At 32.6% G+C, this 23,821-nt stretch overlaps 1 protein-coding gene and 1 long non-coding RNA gene across 6 annotated transcripts in view; one reads left to right on the top strand and one right to left on the bottom strand.

Moving 5' to 3' along the window:
• LOC149553983 (indole-3-acetaldehyde oxidase-like) overlaps nucleotides 1-23,169 on the bottom strand; it is a 71,952-nt gene extending 48,783 nt beyond the window's left edge. Inside the window, exons 1-5 of one of the 2 annotated variants that reach the window (XM_089789313.1) lie at nucleotides 22,830-23,169; nucleotides 20,583-22,331; nucleotides 8,668-8,927; nucleotides 8,242-8,451; nucleotides 7,772-7,990 (exon numbers count right to left, since the gene is read on the bottom strand). In XM_089789313.1, coding sequence (XP_089645439.1) covers nucleotides 7,772-7,990; nucleotides 8,242-8,451; nucleotides 8,668-8,927; nucleotides 20,583-22,331; nucleotides 22,830-22,974 — 2,583 coding nt within the window. In that variant the 5' untranslated portion in view covers nucleotides 22,975-23,169. The remainder of the gene's footprint in view (nucleotides 1-7,771; nucleotides 7,991-8,241; nucleotides 8,452-8,667; nucleotides 8,928-20,582; nucleotides 22,332-22,829) is intronic. The other variant, XM_089789314.1, reaches the window with a different exon arrangement.
• On the top strand, nucleotides 4,161-20,646 carry LOC149553984 (uncharacterized). Of its 4 annotated transcripts, none has more exons than XR_016353210.1 (3): nucleotides 4,161-4,846; nucleotides 4,953-5,034; nucleotides 9,410-9,877. It is a non-coding gene; the product is annotated as an uncharacterized LOC149553984 (long non-coding RNA). The 4 variants fall into 4 exon arrangements; XR_016353209.1 differs by lacking the exon at nucleotides 9,410-9,877 and adding an exon at nucleotides 20,511-20,646 and having other exon boundaries at nucleotides 4,644-4,846; XR_016353212.1 differs by lacking the exon at nucleotides 9,410-9,877 and adding an exon at nucleotides 10,090-10,196 and having other exon boundaries at nucleotides 4,708-4,846.
• Nucleotides 23,170-23,821: the final 652 nt, after the last annotated feature.

Below are 23,821 nucleotides of genomic sequence, written 5' to 3'. Positions count from 1 at the left end.
AGTGGCCCAAAATAATTGCATGTCAAGGAATCATGATCAAGATGAACAAAAGAGTACATATGTGTGTACTGAAGTGATCAATCTTAAACATGTTATTAGGTTAATGTCATATAAGGGAAGCTCATTGGACAAAGGAAGATGGAAAAAAAAAGCAAAACATCAACCCCCTTAACACTTTAATCATAGTAGTGCATGTATAATAAGGCACAAGATATGATGAATCCCAAGAATACAATAATCTGCATGAGTGTCCTCAGATGACATTGCTTGAATCAAAAAGAAAAAAAAATCTAAAACAAAAATACAAATGAACTATGGCACTTTATCTGAGTGCATTTGCAAGAATGCATGCAAATGATGTATAAATAGACTTGAAGAGACGTAAGGATGATACAATAAATTGTGCAACCCATGAAAAATCATTTGAAGCAAAAAAATTGATCCTCAGACTCGAAACAACCAAGATATATACTAAACTGCATAAATGCAAAAAACTAAATAGAATGTGCCTGGAGCAGAATTAAAAAACAACCAACATCACTGAAATAGCTTGAAAATACCTTTCCAACGATATAAAGAATTCCCAAATTGGAGATTCGATGCTCAAGATATGTCTCTCGCAGTGCAAAACTCAAAAAGGCATCAAAACTTAAAATCACCTGTACCACTATGACGACCTCAAAACTAGCTTTTCAGTGATATCTCATTTGCAAATAAAAAAGTCTGTATGTCGAAGATATGAGCAAAAATCCGAAGGTAGGTCTAAATAGAGCCAAAAGGAGTGACAGGAATGTTGATGCAATATTGACGTTAGTAAGTGACAAGCATAAATTTGATGGTCAAACGATCATCAAGGCAAAAAAATGCTAGAAAATGATCCCTATCAGAAAAAAATATGATTGTCAAAAACATTATTAGATCAAAGGGCCAGTGCCGAAAGAAAAATCTGGTGGCAAAATTAATGAGGGTGGGCCATGGTGAAGGTTGGAAGGTGGACCAAACAAGGAAGCAAAAAATACTGCCCAAGGTAAAAGACAATCTCAAAACTGTTCAAGGCGTCATAAATCCACCATACAAAGTGCAAAAAACATCATTGTAATTTATTTTTCAAATCACAAACCATGGTGCCTACCAAAAATAACATTTACCCTACCATCTTAGGAGATGTGATTAATGAGTCAGGAGACGTGTATCAGAAAAAAGAAGTCACAGGCCCAAACTCACGCAGAGATCCACAAAAAAATGCATGTTGCTCCTTGAAACTCCTGCTCAACACCCCTAAAAATCAATTCTAGTCAAACTATGTTGACTATCAAAGCACGTGTGTGATGGGTGGGACATATCCCCACACCTCCTATGTGATATGCACTAGACTCCCAAGATCCAAGGCGCACAAAACCCCATATCATGTGTGTGATTGGTGGGTAGGGAATTCAAGAAGCACACCTTTAAAGGTGTTGAAAACACAGTCTTTTCCAAAAAATCATTACACGTCTTTCTCAAAAAATGTTGGTCAATGAAAAGAAAGAGAAATTAAAGAGGATGCACGACCAATGTACACCAAAAATAAGGGCAGATCGAGGAAGACCTGATTGGTGGGGATAGATAAATCCACCCATGGTGTGTACAGTCCAAAGAGCCTTGGGAAGAGTGCGCACCACCTCACAAGTCCTTTGCACTTTCAAAAATCATAGCACTCAGGCTTCCATCCATGCAATAAGGCATCAGACAAAAGAGAGAAGACAGGTTCGTCCATGAAATAAGCCAGCGAACACAGGATAGAAGATAGGTCCGCCAAAAATACCCAGTGAGCACAGAGAACTAGGTGACTACGAGGCCCGCATATATGAAGGCTAACAAAGACCAACACATGTGAATGGTCAAAAACCAAACAACTCCCATGAACTTTCAACACAAGTATCTCCAGACATGGGCTTCCAAACACTTAGCATGCATTTTTGCAAAACAAAAATTTGCAAATACTTTTGGACAAAAAATAAAAAAATATTGCTGCCTCAGCATGCATGCCTAGGTCAATATGCCCTCGGTACAAATGTTTTTTTTGCCTAAGAAGTCAACAACATCCAAGTTGGACGTATTTTATATGAAAATGGGGGTTTTTGAGCGCTCTGAGCTCAATGATGATGTCTGTTTAGGCTCAAAGTTCTTGGAAAAATAGGTCCCCCTCAAATCCAATAAAAAAATCCTTTGAAAGCTAGAGATCTAAAAACCGATGTCAAATCTCTGAGGAATACAACATGGGCATGAAGATCTGAAGCTCTCATACAATGTTGAAGTTGATGAAAGGTCAACCCCACAGCTTCCAAGAATCACCTACATGTAAACATCTATCACAAAAAGAGAGAAGCAAAAGCTATGGAGGCTGGAATTCCTAGATCCATGGATGAGACATTCTTGATGAGCAAAAAGAGAAATTGCTATTATCAAAAGTGAATGGATGTTTGCAATGAGAGATCATCCTTATAAAGGAGATCAAAACCCTAAAAAGGTCTAACCTAGATTGCATCATAATAATTAATAAAAGAATTAATTAGTAGATAACTAAAGTTTAGCTTAAGGAAACTAGAGTTATTTAGGAAATATCTAATTACTCTAACATCTCTCCCTCGATTTTGGTAGGTTATCTCAGGGGTAGCATATTAAGCAAGGCCTTTATGCACCATTTGTTTCCCTCACTTGGATACTAAAGCCAGGGTTCCATACCATAGTTGGTGTAGCCATTGGAAGGTTCCTCATAAATTAGCAAGGGATTAGGAGATCCCCTTTGTATTATCATTCCAATAATAGGCCTCTATTCTTGTTTATCCCTTTGCAACATTTCATCAACTTGAAAGTTGTCCATTATAATAATGTTCAATCCTGCCTTATTTTATAACCCAAATGTTGTTATGTCTACCTCTAGCCCCATCATCTCAATTTGATCAACTAGATTGTTGGTGTTAATTTCTACGATGATTTTATTAATTTCTCTAGGATCTGATATTTCTTTCAAAATTTCACCATTTTCATTCATAGTTTATCCCCCCATTTTTTCCCACAAAGATGTTTTTACTACCTTATTTGCTTGGAGCAATTTGAAGGGATTGCAAAAGTTATTTGAGTAGATAAAAAAAAAAAAAAGCAAAAAGAATATGTCAAAAAACAATAAAGGAGAAATTATAGCAGACCCATTTCCTTTAGTCCATGTTAAGCCAACACACTCTAACAAAACTCCCTTTATGTACAACCTTGGTGCACTTGCTTCTCCTGCCTATGTTCTTGTTTGCCTTTGTTCCTACTTGTCTCTGTTATGGAGCTTCTCTGTCAAACACATTCCTACATTGTTTTATAATGATTATCTTTTCTCTCAAGATATTCTCATTTCTCAAAACCTTAGCCAGAACTTCTCCATGCCCTTCATTTGAAACCCTAGTTTCAATTCTTTGTATTCGAAACTCTCCATGTCTTAGTAAAATATTATTCTTAAACAATGCATATACATTTGAGTGCAAACTTCATGTTTCTTTTATTATAGATATAAAAGGTGAGTAATGTGAACTAGGGTAGGCGTCGTTTCAACGAGACAACACAATCAAGGGGTGGGGAAAAGACTTTTGTCAAGGGATGAAAGGGACTAGTTTCCATTCATGCGAGTAGGCATAAAATAAATTATACCTATATCAAAAGTGTAAATGTCAAACTAGTGAAAATTGTCCACGGGTTGGAAATGTAGAGTGATATGTTCAAAACTAGATCATAAAGTCAATTTAATTTATGAAATTTAACAATAGGAAAAACACTGTCAACATAAAGATATATATTTTTGAAGAATATTAAGTTTCCCTAATCCAAAATAATGATATATATTTTTTGAAAATATTGTTTAATATAAAGATAATATTTTTGACAAATAGGTACTTTTCATAATCTATAATAGTGATATCATTTTTTTGAAAGTATTACTTAACATTTTGAATGATTCTCCATAATTTAAAGGAAGGGGATGTTCTAGGGGTGTGATCCATAATTCAACTATGAAATCTTTATCTAAACATTTTAATTCACACTATCTAATCCATCATTCATCATTCTCACAGAGATGTGAAATGTGACCCTAAAGCACCTTCATAAGTTTAAACTACAATCCTTTAACATCATCTATCATTTCATTTAACCATAATCCAATTTTCCATCATCCATCCTTTCATTTCATAAAACTCTAATCCAACTTTCCATCATCCACCCTCTCATTTCATATAACCCTAATCCAATTTGGGAAGTGGCTTTGATCTTTTGAGAGCTATGAAACTTTGACTATTTAACACTTTTAGCCTAAACATTAAACTTAGTATGTGATGTTTTGGCAACGTGGAGTTATGTTGTGTTGCTACAACTAGAAAGTGAACAGAAATGGGAATTCAACCTGGCAACATTCGGGACGAGGGGTTCAGTTCGGTGTTGCTACAATCATGAACCCACTGAATCAATCGGGAGAAACAAGTGGGAATGGTATAACAACACCCGAATTGAATGGTCGTGCGGCCTTAGTTGCGGGGGACTTAAGGGTTCCATGTGGATGCCATTGATACCTGCTTTTGATGGATTAACTGGTTAGTTTGACATCAATGGCGGTATCCAGAAAATTAAATTAAATTAGGGCTCAGATGGCATTTATCGTTCTACTTTGGAAGCCTACTTTTGAGATTAGTGGTATAATGCCCTCAAGATCGAAAGGTAAGAAAGGGGAAGCGCGTGCCGTACCTGTGCATTTTGAGGCTACAATGCATTTGAATGTATATATGCTCTGGATCTGGAGATGGACTGCAAATCCTCCGTCGATGTGAAGGTGGGTATGGCGGACTTTATCAAACCCTAAGCTGGATATTAATTGTTGAGAGTATTTTTGATGTAGCACATATTTTTGATGACTACTACTTATCTACTAAATGAAGATATTTGGGAGATTCGAGAGCAAGAAGTGCACAATTTGAAGAAGATTGTTTATGGCTTGGATTCAATTTTTGGAGAACGGAGGTAAGCTCTTTCGAGGAATGTAGGATATTGCTGCTTTTTTTTTCCGAAAATTTTAGTTTACATTATTCAATGAAGAAATTAGCAGTGTTGAGGAAAATGATGAGTCTACAGTAGTAGAGAGTTGAAAGATAATATGTACTAGGGTTTTTTTTTATTCGTAAGGTCTGCCTGGTAATCTGCTCTCCATTATGTTACTAAGATTCTGTGGCGTTTGCGGTTCGACATAATTAACAATCCAAATTTCTATTTTGGTATCTGGTGAATTGGGTAGCAGAATCACTTGGTTTTATGTCTTCTCCTGTTTTAACATAGTTTTTCTCAAAATTTTCACTTTATTTTCAATCAAATACTGTGGAGGAGCATTTGTTCAGGCTTGAATGTCTTGTCAGATGATCAGCCGATCACAGTATTTCAAATTAAACTGACCTGTGAACGCGACGTCAGGGCTTAACGTGGGCCAATAATAGTTATAAGCGTTAATAATGTTTTTTCTTTTCTTTTATATATATTTTCTTGTGTTTACAGTTTATTTTATATTTAATATAATTATTACATAGCTTATTTTTGTGTGTTATAATGGTTTTTTAAAAATTTTTTGTTTTAAGAATAGCAAATTGTTATAAATTTTATGTTTCATATAAAATTATATTAATAGAAATTTAATCATTTAATTTAAACTTAATTTATTTACGTTTTAAAAATATATTTTTGTAATAATATTAAAACTATTTAATAATGTTAAATATTTTACTAATTTGTTCTATATGTGTATATATTAAATTATTTAATAAATAGACAAGAACTTACAACACAATCGTAACTTGTGAGCTTGTCATATAAAAAAATTTAATAAATAATAATATAATTTAGGTATAAGTTATATTTTATAAATGTGTCAAATATTTTTTTAATGACTTTAAAACCATTTAACAAAGTAAATTTTTTTTATGAATTTACTATGTTATATATATTTATATATGTATGGCAAATTTAATGTTGAATGTTTTTTCCAAATTTTTACTCTTTTATGGTTGTGAACTCCGAACTATGTGACTTAGGTGCTAGTTAAAGAGATCATACTCCTTTTTAGTGGTTACAATTGTTAAATAAAACAATATATTTTCTAATCAACTTAAGAAAAATGTCAAGTAATACTAAATAATCCTTGGAACTTGCAAAGGGTGAGATACATTAATCCCAAACGAGCATCACCTAAATGCAATCAATGATAATTAGACTCCCGTTCTCATGATTGATGTGTTTGTATGAAATTATATTAGACAAAAAGTATAGGTCGATGGGGTTGAATAAAAAGTGTGTAGTTGAGTTTTGATCCCTTTGCATCATTTTAAAACTTCGTCCGTTGATCCCCCCATTTACAAAACCCATCCTTGCATCCCATATCCCCTTGTTAGGAAAACTTGGTGGAACATTGATATAAACTCTCCTAACCTTGACAAGATTTATGAGACATTCGATTAGGAGATTTACCAAAATGAAATAAGTCGTTCCTACTAAAGATCTTACTTTGAAATTTTATGACCATATTATGCCCATTATGACATGATAATGGAACACCATGAACATCCTGCTACATGTGGCAATCTATGCTTTAAATCTCACATGTTTTGTTGTTAGGTTTGGGATAGTGTCTTTATCTCATAGGTTTGGGAGAGTATCTCTGTTTTATGATGAAAAATGAAAGCCCTTCCTAAGATGTACATTGATGACTACATGGTTAACACAGTGGCTAACCCAACCTCTTGATCTGACTTTCAACAAATTGCAAGTGAGGATGAATAGAGTGACATTAGTTCAAACAATCATATTGATTGATTGATTAAGCATGGCAAAGATGCACTAAAGTTGAGGATTCTTGCCATACACGTCTTTTCACGAGTCACCAATTCCTCTATTGGAAAGAGGAATCATTATATACAGTTTTTATTAGTCACTTGAGAGATACGACCTTATCTTGAAACTTCAGCATTTACTTGTTAAGAAAAATAATAAAGTAAATGCTGGAGTTTCAATGAGCTTTCGAGACAGTGACAGCAGGAGACGGTAAAAAATTTGCTGATTTAGGGGATGAGGGGGGACAGCAAATGAGGACAGCTATAACAATAGGAAAAATCAAAATATATAAAGAAATTAAAATATTTGTATGAAAACATGGATAATATATACTTATACACAATAGAACCTTAAAATATAAGAATTATATGTATCTTTCCTACAAGCGATGGATGTGCCCAATGTTGAAGATTACAAAGGATTTTGTACGATGATATTTGTTTGTGACCATTTGAGTTTTGTACGATGATTACAAAGGACATCTTTTACCTTGCGGCTTGAACAGGTGTTTTTATTCTGCCGCTTTTTTTCTTCAATTTGTACGAGAAATACTAGAGACACCCTTTTGGCTTTGTTGCTTTTTATCGCATTTAATCTATTCATTGGAGATTAATTAGCCCCTCTTCAAATCTTTTCACATTTGCGTGCGGTTCCACTTACCAGTTTTCCCATTTCATTTGGTCATTGCATTTCTACTTTGTGAAGCAGAAGGCTTTATTAGCTTTGGTAAGACAACAGAATGAATTAACATGTTGTGGCCTGCATATGAATGCTCAATGCATTTATACAGATGTATAGACAGTTTAATAACATTCAAAGTTACTCTATAGATACTAAAATTAAAACATGGACCAAAATGAAATTTCATATTGCAAGAACTTACAGGTACAGATCTTAAAGCCTTTCCGCCAAATCCACCACCTACTCTTCTTGTTATAACCCGCACATTATGAGCAGGAACGCCTAGACACTTTGCAATAGCTTTTTGTGTCATATCAGGGCTCTGGCATGCACTATAGACTGTCATGCACTCATCTTCATCTGGTATAGCTAACACAGTCTGGGTCTCTAGATAGAAATAATACTGAGATCCCATTCTCACCTGTTAAACAATTGTTTCTAAGTTAGATTTGATTTCTAAAAATATTTTTCAGGACTTCTCCTTGTCGTCCAATTAGAAATGCATTTCAATTGCTCTAGTAATGATAATAGATCACTAAATGTGATTTGAAACGTTGATACAAAAAATTCAACACACAATCAAATCCAGAATAGTGCATCTTAATACAGTGAACAGTGCTTCAAGCGTTTAGTTAACCTCGGAATATGAGAATGGATATATGCACGAATTACCTCTGCAGATTCAATCCTAATGTCTGCATCTGACATTCCTTTTGCAAGATCTCCTATTGGCTTAGGGGCTATCCATCCAGGAACTTGATAGAAACTATTTTTGGTAACTGCATCTTCTACAGAGAGAATAGGAGGACCTAATGTCTCACAATCGTAATCTACAGCCACTTTATCAGCTGCCCTTTTTGCATCATGCCAAGTGTTCGCAACCTATCAAAATGCATGCAAGCAATGTAAACTTGTTAAGAAAAATTATAAAGTAAATGCTGTAAGTTTCAATGAAATTGATTTTATAAGTGAACTCTGAAATGTAATCAAGCTTGTGATGAGCGGAGAATACAATAAAAGTACTAAAATGACATTATATATTATCCAAGTATGAATTATTTTGATAGCTCTACAAACAATCCCTGGTCATGTAATTACCATAAGTCCTATCGGTTGACCAAAGCACTCCACAGTTTCTTCAGCAAGAAGAATATCTTCGCCAAAGTATCCAACGACGCCTACGTTTCTTCCTTGTTTAGGGATATCATTATAAGATATATAGGAAACCACAGTTGGAGATTCTAATGCATCTTTTACATCAACCTTCTTAATTAATGCCAAAGCCTTTTCGCTGTAAACAAATGCCCCATAAAGGCATTTATCTGGAGAAGGAATGTCATCTACAAATACAGCTTCTCCTGCACATTTTTAAGGCAATGCTAAGCGATTTTAATAAACTCACTATTCATTTGGAACATGACAAGCAAAACTCTAAAAAGAGCATGTCACACAACATCATATCACCAATTGTTTTTACTTTCCAAATAATTTTATATGATCCATTCACATATCACTTAAATTTGAGCTGAAGATACAGGTTTCCTTAATGTTTTTTGAAGTTTCTTTTCTAATTTTTGTGCTCACAATATGCAGCAAACATGAACTGAATTACGAATGGCTACTTCTCTAAGGAAATAGATTTTTCTTATGCAAAACTCATATAGAACAATGGTGTGATGCAGGAGCATCCATGGTTGTGCAATTCTGCATCATTTAAAAAGATATCTAATTTAACGTTTGTTTTAGGCTAGTTGTAAATATTGTAGAAGATTAAATTCTTACCATAAAGAATGAAATATTTGACCAGGACCTTATATTTTAACTTTATGGCTCGTTTTAGGGGCATTTCAAAGAAAAATCCATAAAATATGGTTTCCTTAGCATGGAATTTTGAAGGAGGAAGAAGGATACCATGAATACGTTTCAGATTTTGAGGATGGAGGATATTATATTTGGGCATAAGTTAGGCAGGAGATTTGAATATATATTGATTATTGTTGCTGATTGAAAGTGGAGAAATATTGTTTGCAGCTAAGTGCATAGTTATGGAATTTGATTTCTTTGAGGATGGTGATGACTGTTCTTGGGCAGATATCAGGCTTAAGGCTTCAGGGGGTTTCGTGGTGATGTTATTTGCAGGTTGCTGATTTGATTTCTGTCTTGTTGAAGTCATTCTTATTAAGATTTTGTGAACCTGTTTCCTAGCAGGATGCATGAAATGTGAATTATTTCGGGTTTTGTAGTTTCAAAGTTGTATCAAACAGATTTTAATCAGTTTATATCAGATTAATGAAATGTATTTGAAGCCCATGTGGTTGCCTATGAATGCAATTTCTGGTTTGCATTATTTGATTATAATTTCTAGAGTTTTGGGTGAGAAGCAAGAGACTGAGTTGCATTATATATCATTTCAGAGTTCCTTTGATCTTGCGTATTTGAAGTCAAGAGTACGTGTATATTTCCCCTCTTCATCTGATTTATATTAGATTGGTGATGATTATTTTGTGTCCATATGGTTAGGTAATTGGGAAGCTGGATTGTGGTTGAAATCAAAGAGGAAGGAATTACTCTTCATTGTTCCTGTTAACTGTGGACTGATTTTATGTGAAACTTATCTCAGATTTTAAGTTGATTTGCATATGTGGTTCAAGTAGATTTTTCACCCTTCATCACTATGACCACTTTGGCAAATACCAAATTGACTTGTCTTCCACGAGTGCCTCTCAAGAGGCACAACATTTTCGGCATGTTTGGTTTATATTTACTATATTACAGAGGTTTATATTATTATTATAAGCAATTGCACCTTAGTGTGCAATGGGTACATTGTAAAGGTATGGAACGTAACTAAGTATTATCCCTTTTCCGTCTTTCATTCTTATCCTCTCTATATATCTTCATTCCTATTGATCTATTTGTATTTCTCTATCTTATATTCCCTCCATATTGTTGGTAAACAGATTTGTCACTTAGAAAATATACGATTTGGCCCAATGAAATATGTGGCAAATTGATGTCTCCAATAGTTGGATAGGCCCTTAGTATGTGGCCTTCCTTTGCGTTTAGAGGGGCAGCTCCCTCGTATGATGTAATTTTTAAAAGGTTTTTCGAATAAAGAATCTAAAACTTCAAAGATTGATAGAAAGCTATTTAGGATGAATGTACCATACAACCTTGCAACTTTCTTGAGTAAATAAGGATGATAACAAAGGTGATCAAGGACTACGCTTGAAAGTAACCAGTATTACTATGCACATTCATCATTCATAAACATTCACACAATACCATAAGAATGCTTACTATGAAAGAATCAGTAGTTGATTTTAGAATATGAAACCAAAAGCTTATCTCATTTCATTTCCTTGCACCAAGAACATGATTAAGATTTTTGATTTCAGAGACAAAAATTGTACATACTTTCCAAAATTTATCTCTTATCAAAATTTCAGCATAGTGTTCCCTTAATCTAAAGCCAAAAGTCTTCTCCCCGGTTATACCAACTGTAAAACTTCTCGACTGGAAAAGAAGAACCACCTCACAATAGTTTTCTCCCATTATATAAATTTTGCCAAGAAGTTGGGCAATTGCCCTAACTTACTTCTTATCGAACTTCTATTGCCTTCCGTCACTTTTACTCCCATGATAAGTGCAATATTTATTTTGCACTTTACAATAATATTAATTCTTAAAGAATTAATATTTGTATATTTATCAACTTGCCCATTATTATGTGAGAGATTAATCAATTATTTTGCATTTGAAAATGATAATATTTAATCTTTTAAAGATTTAAATATTATAAAATGCAAAATAATTTATAAATGATAATCTTTAAAAGCTTACCATATTTTTTAAATTGCGACATAGTTGACTTGGAGAGAAAAATTTAGGGTTGCAAAACCTTAGATAACACATATCAATCTCCATCTCCATACCACTCTCTATCGCATTACTCTCCACTCTCACTCTTACTCTTCCCTTTGCACTTCTCCCTCTTTCTATTCTTATATCTCTCTATTTCTCCTCCTCTCTCTGCCCATCTCTCTGCACTTCTCCCTCTATTCTTATATCTCTCTATCTCTCCCACCTCCCTTTACCTTCTTTATCCTTTTATCTCTCCCCTCTCCCTCTATATATCTATGCCTCTTCATCTCTAGATAAACATTTTAGAAAGACAGTTAGGCCAAATGACAATAAGTGCACGAACAATGTTCTCTAAATTATGGAATGTCTCCACAAGATAATGCTCCTCAATGGTGAGAAGTTGACTAGGATCATTGTGCAAATGTGGCACCACAAAAATCTTAAGTTTTTAGAATCTCATTCATTGTTGGCTTTGAAAGCATTATGACCAAGTCCTAATTTGATAGTAATATGGTTGCTCCACTCCATTGTACAAAGCTTGCAAGGGAGACAATGAGTATCTATCCATATCGAATGGTTGGATGCATCCCAAAGCCCATCTACCCATCTCTATCTATCTATTACTTCTAATGATGGAGAGAGCATTTTTTAAATTTAAACCTTTTACACTTGCATTTAATTTTTGTTCATTTCTTTTTTATTAGTAAATAAATTAGAATTTATTACCTTTTTTTATGCAATACAATTTTAAATTAAAGAAAGATAATTTAAAAGAATATTTTTAAATTTAAATTTATTATGTATTTCAATTGTATTTTTTATGTAATTAAAAGGAATATAATAGTTAATTTTCTTATGAATGCATCGTAAAAATATTATGTTTTAAAAATAATTTATTTCCATTTCCATTATTAAATTTTCATATAATTAAGTTATTTAAGTTTTAAAAATATAAAATGATATTCAATTTTAATAAATAAAATTATTTTTGACTACATATTTAAATATTTTACTTATATATTATTCAAATATATTCAAAATTATAGTTTTTATAAAATTATTTAAATATATAATAAGACTCATAGAAATTGTATGATCTATCATGAATGAATATCATCATGAATCATGTAGTATGTGAGATATTGATGATGGAAAATAATTATCTAATTTAAATGTATATCTTGAATTATTAAAATTTTCATGGTATAGATCTTAACATCACTTGATTTAATATTATATATCATAATACAAAATTATCAATATAATAGCAAATCATTTTGTTAAAATAATTATATATCTATTATTATAGATAATAACATATATAATATCAAAATTAATTACATTCATTTAAATATTTGTACTTTTATATAAATATTTATTAAAAAATCTATAAATTGCATATTATAAGTTATAATTTATTATTAAAATAAATAAAATTATAAAATTTTATATATGACTGAATTAAGGTCATAAAGTTATATGATTATAACATTAAATAATTATTAATATTGAGTAAATATAATTAAAAATATATATTATTAAATAATTGTATCTCTAAAAATTATATAATTGTATTAATAAAGATATATATCTCTTAAAATAATTTAAATATTATATAATAATATATGATATAACTGAAAGAGTAATATCATGGGGTGCTTAAAAAACTTTTAAGATCACCACTTACATTCTTTTACAAACTCCAATATACACTAGATAGTTGATTCTGGTTCTCCATATAGTTTGACTTAACAGATGAAAACAATAAATATTTGGCCTAGCTTCTTTCATATGGAAAATGCCTAAGGTGTAATTATTTTTAATATGGAGAACTACCCACAACCTCAAGTCAATTTATCTTTTCACGTCGGCTCACATTAGTATAGTTTTTAAGAAGATAACATATAGTAGTTGTGAAAGGCGACATATCTAATGGGAACACCTAGGCCATATTTTTTCCCTTTACATGACATAAACAACATTGTTAGAAATATTCACTTGAATATAATTTAAAACATATTAAAGATAACAAAATTTTAAATTATACAATTATTTAAATATATCTTAAAAACTTATAAAGAATGAATAATTATTACACAAGCAAGAGCCTAGAACACAATAATAATTAATCAGAACACATAATAATCAATCTTGACTTTAGCCCCTTTCCGATAAAAAAAAAAATATTAGACACAAAATTACTCTACTCTTTAAATAAAAGTGGAATAAATATTTATCTTCATCAAAATAAATCTTTGATAAAATATGTAAACAATACAAATAAAATAAAATAAAATAAAATACATTTAGAATAGAGTAAAATAATTGAAAAAAATTAATTCTTTTCAATCAAAAAAATAAGCTCAGGCTATTTTATATGCTGTCGAACAATGTTGCTTGCGGGGATGGAGTAAGATTATCTGTGAGTCTGATTCCCAGGTGGTGGTGAACTTGCTTTCTTCGCAGGAGCTTGAGGATGTTAGTTGGCAACTGGCCACTGTTATTAATCAGATTATTCTCTTCTCTACCTCTTTTCAATTCATTAGGTTCATGTATATTCCTCGTGAATGGAATAGAGCTGCTGATTGTTTAGCCAAATGGGCTTCTAGTCATGATCCGGGTTGGAATATTATGGATCGGAGGCAACTTTCCTCTGAGATGGTGCGAGAATTTGATGATCTTGTTGCTCAGGATTGAGCTCCTTGTTGAGCTCTCCTTGTTGTATTCCTTTCTGTCTTAATAAATTTTTACCCCTCTTTTTCCAAAAAATCAAAAAATATAAATAATGTAATCTTTTGATACATATAGCCTACAATAATAGGTGAGGGTTACCTTGCATGCTTGTTGGGGTGAGCCCTTACTTTCAATAGGGTCCCTTACTTTCAATAGCCCGTTGTAAAGGCAAATCCCTTACGACCACTGGACTGTGAGACTTTATCACAACCATAGGGCTCCAGCTAAAAAGTGAGACAGTATCACAATCCTCCCCTCAGTGATGGGATCAATACTGTGGCCACCCGTTCACTTTCAAATCCTAATCTTTTTTTTTTTTTTTTTGGAATCAACATCTTGGAGATTAGAGAGATAGGAGTTTGTTCCAAAGAGAGATATGGTTAATAGTGTTCAATTTGTTGAGAGGAGAGAGGATGGAACTATTAATACGAAGTCATAGTGTTAGGTTGGCTAGGTCTAACTAAAGAGGAGAGATGAGAGCTTAGCCGGTTTCTGCATGCACAATCATACATGATCTTTGTTGCTTCTATACTATATATATAAAGTAGTTCATAGTAAATAAAATCATCTACCATTAAGTGATTTTATAGATATTTAAATTTATTAATATACAAGAATAAAATAGTTATTTAAGACTTAGGTATATATGAGATATTTTTTTAAAACTATTATCCATTAAATATAAAAAAGTTAAAAGGAAACAAATACAAGAAAGATGTATAAATTAATAGGAGATTGGGAAGACAAACTACAACATAACTCATATGTATAAACAAATATAACATAAAACAAAGAAATATAAATAGGTAAGTAAGAAGATTTTGAAAATCCTAACATTATATTCTAGCTTTAAGTTGCAGTGTCAATCTCCATCTTTGTAGTATGTTTGTTGAAAGCACCACTAGAGTTGGTGTGAAAATAAACTACATTAATAGTCTTTTCAGAGAGACTTGTTTCAAGAAAAGGATTGCAAAATCACTCACTTGGTTTGTTTTGTTTAGTTGTGATATAAGAAAAGTTTCTATTATTATATAACAATTATTGTAAAAAAAGGCTAAAATTTTGTAATTAAGAAAACCCAAACTTCTTATTGGACAATCATGGATAAAATTCATTTTATACTCTAAGATAAGGTTGTGGTCACAGGGATGCCAAATTTAAATTCAGCCAACTTTTGCTCTTCCTACCTATGCCATCCAAACACCAATTTGTGCAATATGTTGTTATATACTTTAATATAAAGACATTTAATGCATTCATTTTATATATTGAATATTCAAGAGGTCTATCTCATCCTATATAGCGTATACATTAGGATTTGACCCACTAAAAGAAATATAAAGCTCCAGAAATATTTCTAATAGTATATATTTATGGTTAGAGAATATTGTTCTCAATTTTATACACACATTATGACAATCTAACCAAAGCATTCATAAATATGATTAACCTTCAAATTTAAGGAACAAAAAGGATGCAAGTTTGCATGTCAATAATTATGGGCTCATTCCTAATCATCAAACTAACTAATCATCAAAGAGATCTTGGTTGAATATAGAAATTAAATTCTAAACAAATATTATAGTTTTATAACATTTAGTTAAATCATTTCTATATTAATTATAAAGTTAAATAAACAATATACTAAATTATTAAATGTATCAATATATTTAATTAATCCAAATTAAGTTCAGTAATGAACAAATTCAAATTGGGAATACTATGTAGCACAACAATAAATTGCGAGTCTATCATTTAAAATCATAATATTAATTTAAATCCATATAATTCAAACAAATAATAAATGTATTTATATATATTATTAGTCAAAACATATAAAGAAATTGAAAACAAAAATAGTTAAATTAATCAACAATGATGATAGGTAGAAGGTCAAAACCAATTAGAATAGCTACAAATACAATAAATTATTTCATGTAATCCAAAATTAAAAAAGGACCATTATTTCACTAAAAAGAAAAATCTACATGTTTTTGAATTTTCGTCAAAATTCTTTTTGTCCCGAAGATAATCCCGTTTTATATTCACCCTTAATATATTTAATTAATCTAAATTAAGTTTAGTTCAGTAATTAACAAATTCGGATTGGAAATACTATGTAGCACAAAAATAAATTGAGTCTCTCATTTAAAATCATAGTATTAATTTAAATCCATACAATTCAAACAAATAATAAATGATTCTATATAAATAATATTAGTAAAAATATATTAAAATTTTGAAAACACAAATAGTTAAATTAATCAACAATTGATGATAGGTAGAGGGTCAAAATCAATTAGAATAGTTACAAATAGAATAAATTATCCCTGTAATCTAAAATAAAAACAAGGACCATTGTTTTAGTGTTTAGACATAATGCACCAAACAAAAACATTTCTTTTTTTTCTATATGGACATGTAGATCATGAATGCAGGAATGCAGAATGATGGGATTGGACAAAACAAGTGCAGGAATGCAGAATTATGGGATTGGACGACCATTAAAACTCTTTTTGGTTTGTTGGTCACTCCGATTATTCTATACAGATGTAGAGTGTGGGGTGGTAGTATGTCTGAACAGAAATGGCATCAAGTAGAAAGAATTCAAAAACACTTCATCACATGCAATCTTAAAGTCAAGACCACAGTTCTGTATGAGATCCTTTTGGCGGAGGTGGGTTCCTTTCCAGTAGAAGCCATTGCATTGGTCCGGATGCTAAGCTATTTAAAGAAAACCCAAGGTTTGGAAACACATCGTTGGCCCAAGTTGGTCATAGAGGAAAAACTTGTGAGGCGGAAAAGCACATGGATGAAGCAAAATGACAAATGGATGCGAAAATGGGATATCAACATCCAAACTTGCCCGGATAACATTAAAGAAATAAAGAAGTTTGTCAATGAAAAATTTCGCAATATTCTATGGACAAGACACATAAGACGGAAAAAATCTTATTACATTAAAGAATTTAATCCCACTTCTAGTCATGATGAAAATGCCTATATAAGAGCACCTATTAACTGGAAAGCAAAAATGTTGATGGCACAACTTAGCACTAGTTCACATCAGCTGCGATGTGAAACTGGTAGATGGCAAGTTCCAAAGGAAGAATGGGCAAATAGAACATGTTTACTCTGTAATATGGGAATTGTTGAGACAGAGCAACACTTTGTCAAGGAGTGTCTGGCTTACAACGACATCAGATCTGGTTATACAAAAATACTGCAAAACAAGGACTTCAACTATTTATTTGAGGAAGATCAAGTGAAGAGAACAATGGATTTGATTATCAAACTTCAGAGAAGGAGAGACAAGTTAACCAAAACTTTGCAACTGACTAGTTTCGCTCCTGACTCGGGAGGGTGATTGCATGGGTCCCATAGACTATAGTCTCGTGAACGTCATTAAAATCTATCATATCATATCATGAAGAACAAATGATGAAGTTTTCAGAGAAATCTACCTATATTTTGAATTTTGATCAAAAGCACGATTTTTTTAAAGGAAGATAACCACATCCCTATTATTTGTTCGGATCTTCGGGAAGAGGTATTCTTCGTAACTAGCAGAATGGACAGATTCGTCCTTATTAATAGTTGAATTCCGTAAGCAAAAAAATGGCGTTTCCTTTAGCATGTATAGGTTGGGCACCGGCTACGGTGCAACTTATTTGCACCGGGCCTGCCGTTTAACTTAATTTCCATCTTCTCCCATTGTACATCGATAGTCCCATTTTATCCGTATTGTGAGATGTGGTTTCAAGTACTCTCATCTTATCTCGTCACTTTTTATAAGTTTTACGTTTTGGGTTACGATTTAACATTGAGTATTGTAATTTTTAAAATTTAAGATATAACATTGAAGTATTGTAATTTTTAAAATTAATTAAGGTATTGTAATTTTTAAAATTAATTAAGGTGCGCAATTTTTAAAATTAAGTATTGTAACAAGTGATTGTGATTATTATTAAATGTTTAATTCTTATAATTTTTATTTTTTCTAAAACTAAAAATGAGATATTTATTGGTGATTAGAAATTGAAGATTTTTTTATAGTAAAGAAGGTTATTTGTAGTTATCATTTGTATAGTAAATTTTGAGATCAATTGTTGTAATTATTTTATACTCAATATTTATGAATCTTTAGAAAGTTAACTACTTTTATTGTATTTGGGCTAAAATACTATTGTAATCTAATCTTTTCAATTTCTACCAATTAGATACAAGTATTTTTATTTTACATTTAAAGTTTTAAAATTTGTAATGTTTATATGTGAGAATTTTAATTTCTAAATTTGCTAAAATTTGTTCCATATAATTTGAGTCTAGCACTGCAGGATATATGAGGATTATAAGAAAATTATTTAATGTTAAATCGTAAATTTTAAAAATTTTTAAAATTACAATACCTCAATGTTAAATCGTAACCCAAAACGTAAAACTTCTAAAAAGTGACGATATAAGATGAAAGTACTTGAAACCACATCTCACAGTAGGGAAAAAATGGGACTATCCATGTACAACAGGACAAGACGGAAGTTCGGTTAAACGGCAGGCCCGGTGCAAATAAGTTGCACCATAGCCGGTGCCGTATAGGTTGTCTGGTTTTTCTTTCAAAAGAGAGAAGGAAGTAACTAATCGCAGCAGTGGGTCCTGTGTGGGATGTTGGAGATCATGTGATCATCTGTACCTTTGATTAAGATTGGTTCTTTTTAAAAGTACGGTCAGGATTTAACTCCATTCCGCCGAAGAGTTCTTTGGCGAGGTTTAAATTCAAGCTTTTGTTGATGTTTTTATACCCTCCTTCCATTGATTCATTAATTCCGTGGAAAGTATATATAAAAAAAAATGGAAATAAATTATTAAAAGTGGGTGGCTGCTGTCAGGTTTAAGATTATGTATTCAATTTTATAAAAATAAGAAAAAATATCAGCTTATATATATTATATATATAAAATAATTTATGAAATCTGTTACAGAGCTGTATAATACTTTCCAGTAATCTTTTTCGGAAGTACTAGTTATGAATAAACTTAATCTACTACTCCATCCACTCTCCTTCGTTCTCATTAAATATTAATAAAAATTCTTAAAGCACGGGTTTATTGTTTGCATAGGAGACTCTTTAATCTTTGTGATGTGAATATCAGGATTTAACTGTGTGATTTTGAGTCAAACTCGATGACCCATGTTTCATGAGTAGTGATTCAACATGAATCCATCTCTCATGAGAATAAATGGAACACTTAGCACTCATTGGATCTAGGTGATGCTCACAGGGGTGAAGCACCGGGACTTCCCGGGAGGTCACCCATCCCAGTACTACTCCAGCCTGAGCGTGCTTAACTACAGAGTTTCCTCCACAGTTAAACCCAAAGCTTGCAACCCCATTTGCAAAACCTTCACCAAGTGTTGTGCCTCATGAACCATTCATTAGAAAGCCCCTTAAGCTCATCAATTGATAAGTAGGAGATGATTTCCACAACTAGTCAAATTGTGATGTGAATGTCAGGATTTAACTGTGTGATTTTGAGTCAAACTCGATGACCCATGTTTCATGAGTAGTGATTCAACATGAATCCATCTCTCATGAGAATAAATGGAACACTTAGCACTCATTGGATCTAGGTGATGCTCACAGGGGTGAAGCACCGGGACTTCCCGGGAGGTCACCCATCCCAGTACTACTCCAGCCTGAGCGCGCTTAACTACAGAGTTTCCTCCACAGTTAAACCCAAAGCTTGCAACCCCATTTGCAAAACCTTCACCAAGTGTTGTGCCTCATGAACCATTCATTAGAAAGCCCCTTAAGCTCATCAATTGATAAGTAGGAGATGATTTCCACAGCTAGTCAAATTGTGATGTGAATATCAGGATTTAACTGTGTGATTTTGAGTCAAACTCGATGACCCATGTTTGATCTTTGCTATTACATTTTGATTGTATGTATTATTATCAGTTACATTTGCAATAAACAGATGTAAAAAGAATTATAAAATACATGACACTTTATATTGATGAATGCTTGCTTAATTAAAAATAAATAAATAAAGTTATATTTATATGGAAGGAGATGAATGCCATGACCGTTTAAACATTACATCTCAAAGTTTGATTTCTACATTAAAAGTATTAAATAGTCAATATCAACTTATTTTTTCAAACTTAATTTCCTACTTAATATAGAATGTTTTAAGATGGCTAATTGTTAATGTCAAAAGAACATACTTCCAAATGAGCTAGTTTAACTCTCCACCGTTGGATTGATATAGATTCTTTCCTAGTATTAAGAACCATCTGCATAAAAAGAATTCTCGGGATGATAGTCTTAATTTATCATGCAGATGTGTAGCAATTATGCAGATACCTGTTCAGCTGCTGGTCATGTAAATTGAACCAAAAAAAAGAGAAATTACCTGATGCCTGAAGCTCTGCTGCAACTTTTGGAGAAGGCTGGCCTACTGGATTGTACTCGTGATGAAATTCCATTGTTTGTTTCCCAGCTGTAATGCTTTTTGGTTTGAAGGAGCATTTCTTATGATTGAAAGTACTGCCATTCTGATTGTTGTTAATTTCCAGAGAAACATTGATGGAAGGGGAAACTACATCTTTTACAAGAGGACTAATGAAGTCAAAAAGAAATCCAACAGCCACACTTTGCCTGTATGCAGATTTTTTGGTACCTTCCACTGGAATGACATGTAGTTTCAGCATTTCTATTGCCTCCAGAAGAACACCTGGTGATATAACTTTATTGACTAAGAACTCTTCTACATTGGTAGCCCTTATAGCATGTCTCACCCCAAATGCACCGAAAGCAAGTATAAGATTCTTTGCAACCAGATTTCCTTGAGGGCTATTCAGAGAAATTTGAGCCAGGAAGGCAGCATTGACGTAAGACACTGCATTACCAAGTGGGCGAGGGGCTGCCCTGTATGTTTTGAACAACAAATTTTCACAAATTTTAGCACTTCCATTGACACCATTGTCTTCTACAGGATTACTTACTTCATTCCAGCATGGAATGTATACTGATAGCAAAAGTGTCCCTGAATCAAGACAAGGTTTATCAAGGAATTCCTCCATGGTTAACACAGATTCTCTTCTCCCATATGAGATGATTTTGACTGATGCATTAGCTCCAAGGAGAATGGTTGCAATATCTGAGTCAAATGAAAATTTCTTGGCCATAATTATGTTGCCACCAATGCTTGCTGTATTTCTAATATATCCAGAGGCTACCTTTTTCAGGTGGTTGGCAAGGCCCTCAAAAACTAAACTTCTTGTAGGGATTAATTTCCCATTATTCAGAACATCATCTGCAATGGTACTGGTGTCCTCCAAGGCTTCTACGAGCTTAGAAATGGTTACAGCTGCTCCAACTTCAATCCCTGAATCATGTCTTGTAATAATCTTTAGCTGTGAGATGTTACTGATATCAATAAAAACTTTAGCCTCCATGTTTTTGTAGATCCCAGCACTTGTATTACCTACAACCAGTTTAAGTTCAACATGCTCTTCAGCAGCTTTTTCCAGAGCCCCCAAAATCTCATCCAAGCTGGATGGTCTGATCCAAATACGCTCTTCTCCACTGAACTTGTCTTTGTAAGAAAAATTCAATGTGGGTGTTACGGAATCTTCACATCTTTGTCTACAGAATTTGAAATTTGTAGAAACTCCAGTTGAATTGTATACCGGCAACTTATTTGGGTCGGGAACTTCATTTTTCTTCCAAAAGGTGTTGAGACCCAAGTCTTCTAAATCAACATCCCCTGCAAAGCTTTTACAAACATCAGCAATGGGTCTGTAGCCAGTACACCTGCATATATTCCCTGCAATGGCTTTCTCAGCTTCCAAAACTGAGAGTTTAGAAAACCCTTGTCTATGATCATGGCTTCCTTTGGATTCAGCCTGACGAAGAGCAGCATAGAGAGAGATAGACCATCCAGGAGTGCAGTAGCCACACTGTGATGCATGAAAACCAGCAACCCTTTTGTGGATTGCATGATGTCCATCCCTGCAATTTCCAAGCCCTTCAGAAGTTGTGATTGAACAACCATCTATACATCCCAACAGTGTCAAGCACGAGCTTATTGAAAATTCCTCTGTCTTCTCTATTCTAGTGTTGTGTTTCGACAAATGCACAACACAAGCTCCGCATCCCCCTGAAAAAATCAGACAATTTAAGGCCAAATTGGTCTGAAAAACATGCCAAAAGCTAATTTAGATGGCTGTTAACAGTTTCTGGTTCTAAGATAAATTCATCAAAACTGGTTTGGTTGTCTTCTACTCTCTAATGGTTTGTGCATATCTGTTTTGTAGATTTAGACTAAATTCTCCAAAAACTAGTTCACATTACACCTGCCCAATTGGGGCTTGTTAAGATATAAACATGTTGCGTACTGTAGAAGTTTAATTTGAATCACTACAAATTCTTTGATGACAGTTTTCTTGGGTAGATATGCCTCGAAACAGTCTTGCCAAATCAAGAAAACCATATTCTCTAGGAAATCTATAAGAATGGTATAAATTTGCATAAAGCAAAAGAGGTAATTCAATTTAAGTCTGATTAGAAAAGCACTAGAAAAAAATGGTATAAATCTCTGCACCAAGCAGAACAGAGTATAAAATTTAAATTTGGATTTGTGTATGATAAGATTTACCTTCTCCACAGCCAAGTTTGGCTCCTTTGTACTGAGTGTGATAGCGAAGATAAGAAAGAAGAGTAGTTTCTGGGTGGATTTGAGATAAATCCACTTCAGTCCTTTGGCCATTCAACCAAAAAACCAGAGTTTTTGCTGATGCCATTTCTGAGTATCCTTTAGTTGAACAGTATTTCTTTCAATGCTACTGAACACATGAGATTTGCTGACTAATTCATTTGCTCTACTCAGCCAATTTTAACCTTTCAAATTCGTACCATTATCATGATTCCCCTGAAGCCGCTGGTAACGTGGCTTTTTCTGAAACACACTTATAAATTAGTTTCTTGTTACTTACGCTGGTTTAACAAATCGTATTATTCACAATTATCAAAGGATCTTTGAATGTACGAATTCTTGTAGACCACATAAGAGGCTGCCCGGCATTTTCACCTTGAAATTGCATAATTAGTTCTCACCAACTCAGATTTAATGTATACTACGGAAAAGTGTCATGGCAGTTAAAATGAAGAGTTTTATTTTTTTTATAATTAAAATAGGATTACAAATGTATTTTAGAAGATGTTTTTAGCTTATATTTTTTTGAGAATAGGAGGTTTTGGAAAACATGTGTTACTTAAAACAATGGACTTTTATTGTAGAGATCTAGCTTTAAAAATAATAACGATTTTGACATAAGATTGATTTTTGTTTAAATAACAATTATAATTGTACATTTTATTAGTAAAATTTGAAATAAGTCTTACAATTTTCTCTTTCTTTAACATTTATTTTATATCTTTGTACCTGTTATTATTAATATGAATATAATGTTTCCCCAAAAAAAATATTTTTTTTTTAATATCTTTTCACAAATATTAAGATCATTCATTTGTATAATATATTATTAATTTTTTAATCTCCTAAAAATATTTATCAAACCCCATGTCCAATGTTAAGAAACAAAGTGTTTCTTTCTTTTAACATCAAACTACACACCTACTTCAGCATTT

This window comes from Cupressus sempervirens, chromosome 6 (assembly GCF_028749045.1).
Source record: "Cupressus sempervirens isolate cs-2001-9-10 chromosome 6, ASM2874904v1, whole genome shotgun sequence".
NCBI lineage: Eukaryota > Viridiplantae > Streptophyta > Pinopsida > Cupressales > Cupressaceae > Cupressus > Cupressus sempervirens.
The sequence above is the reverse complement of the archived record's forward strand: the minus strand, read 5'-3'. Positions and strand labels throughout refer to the sequence as shown.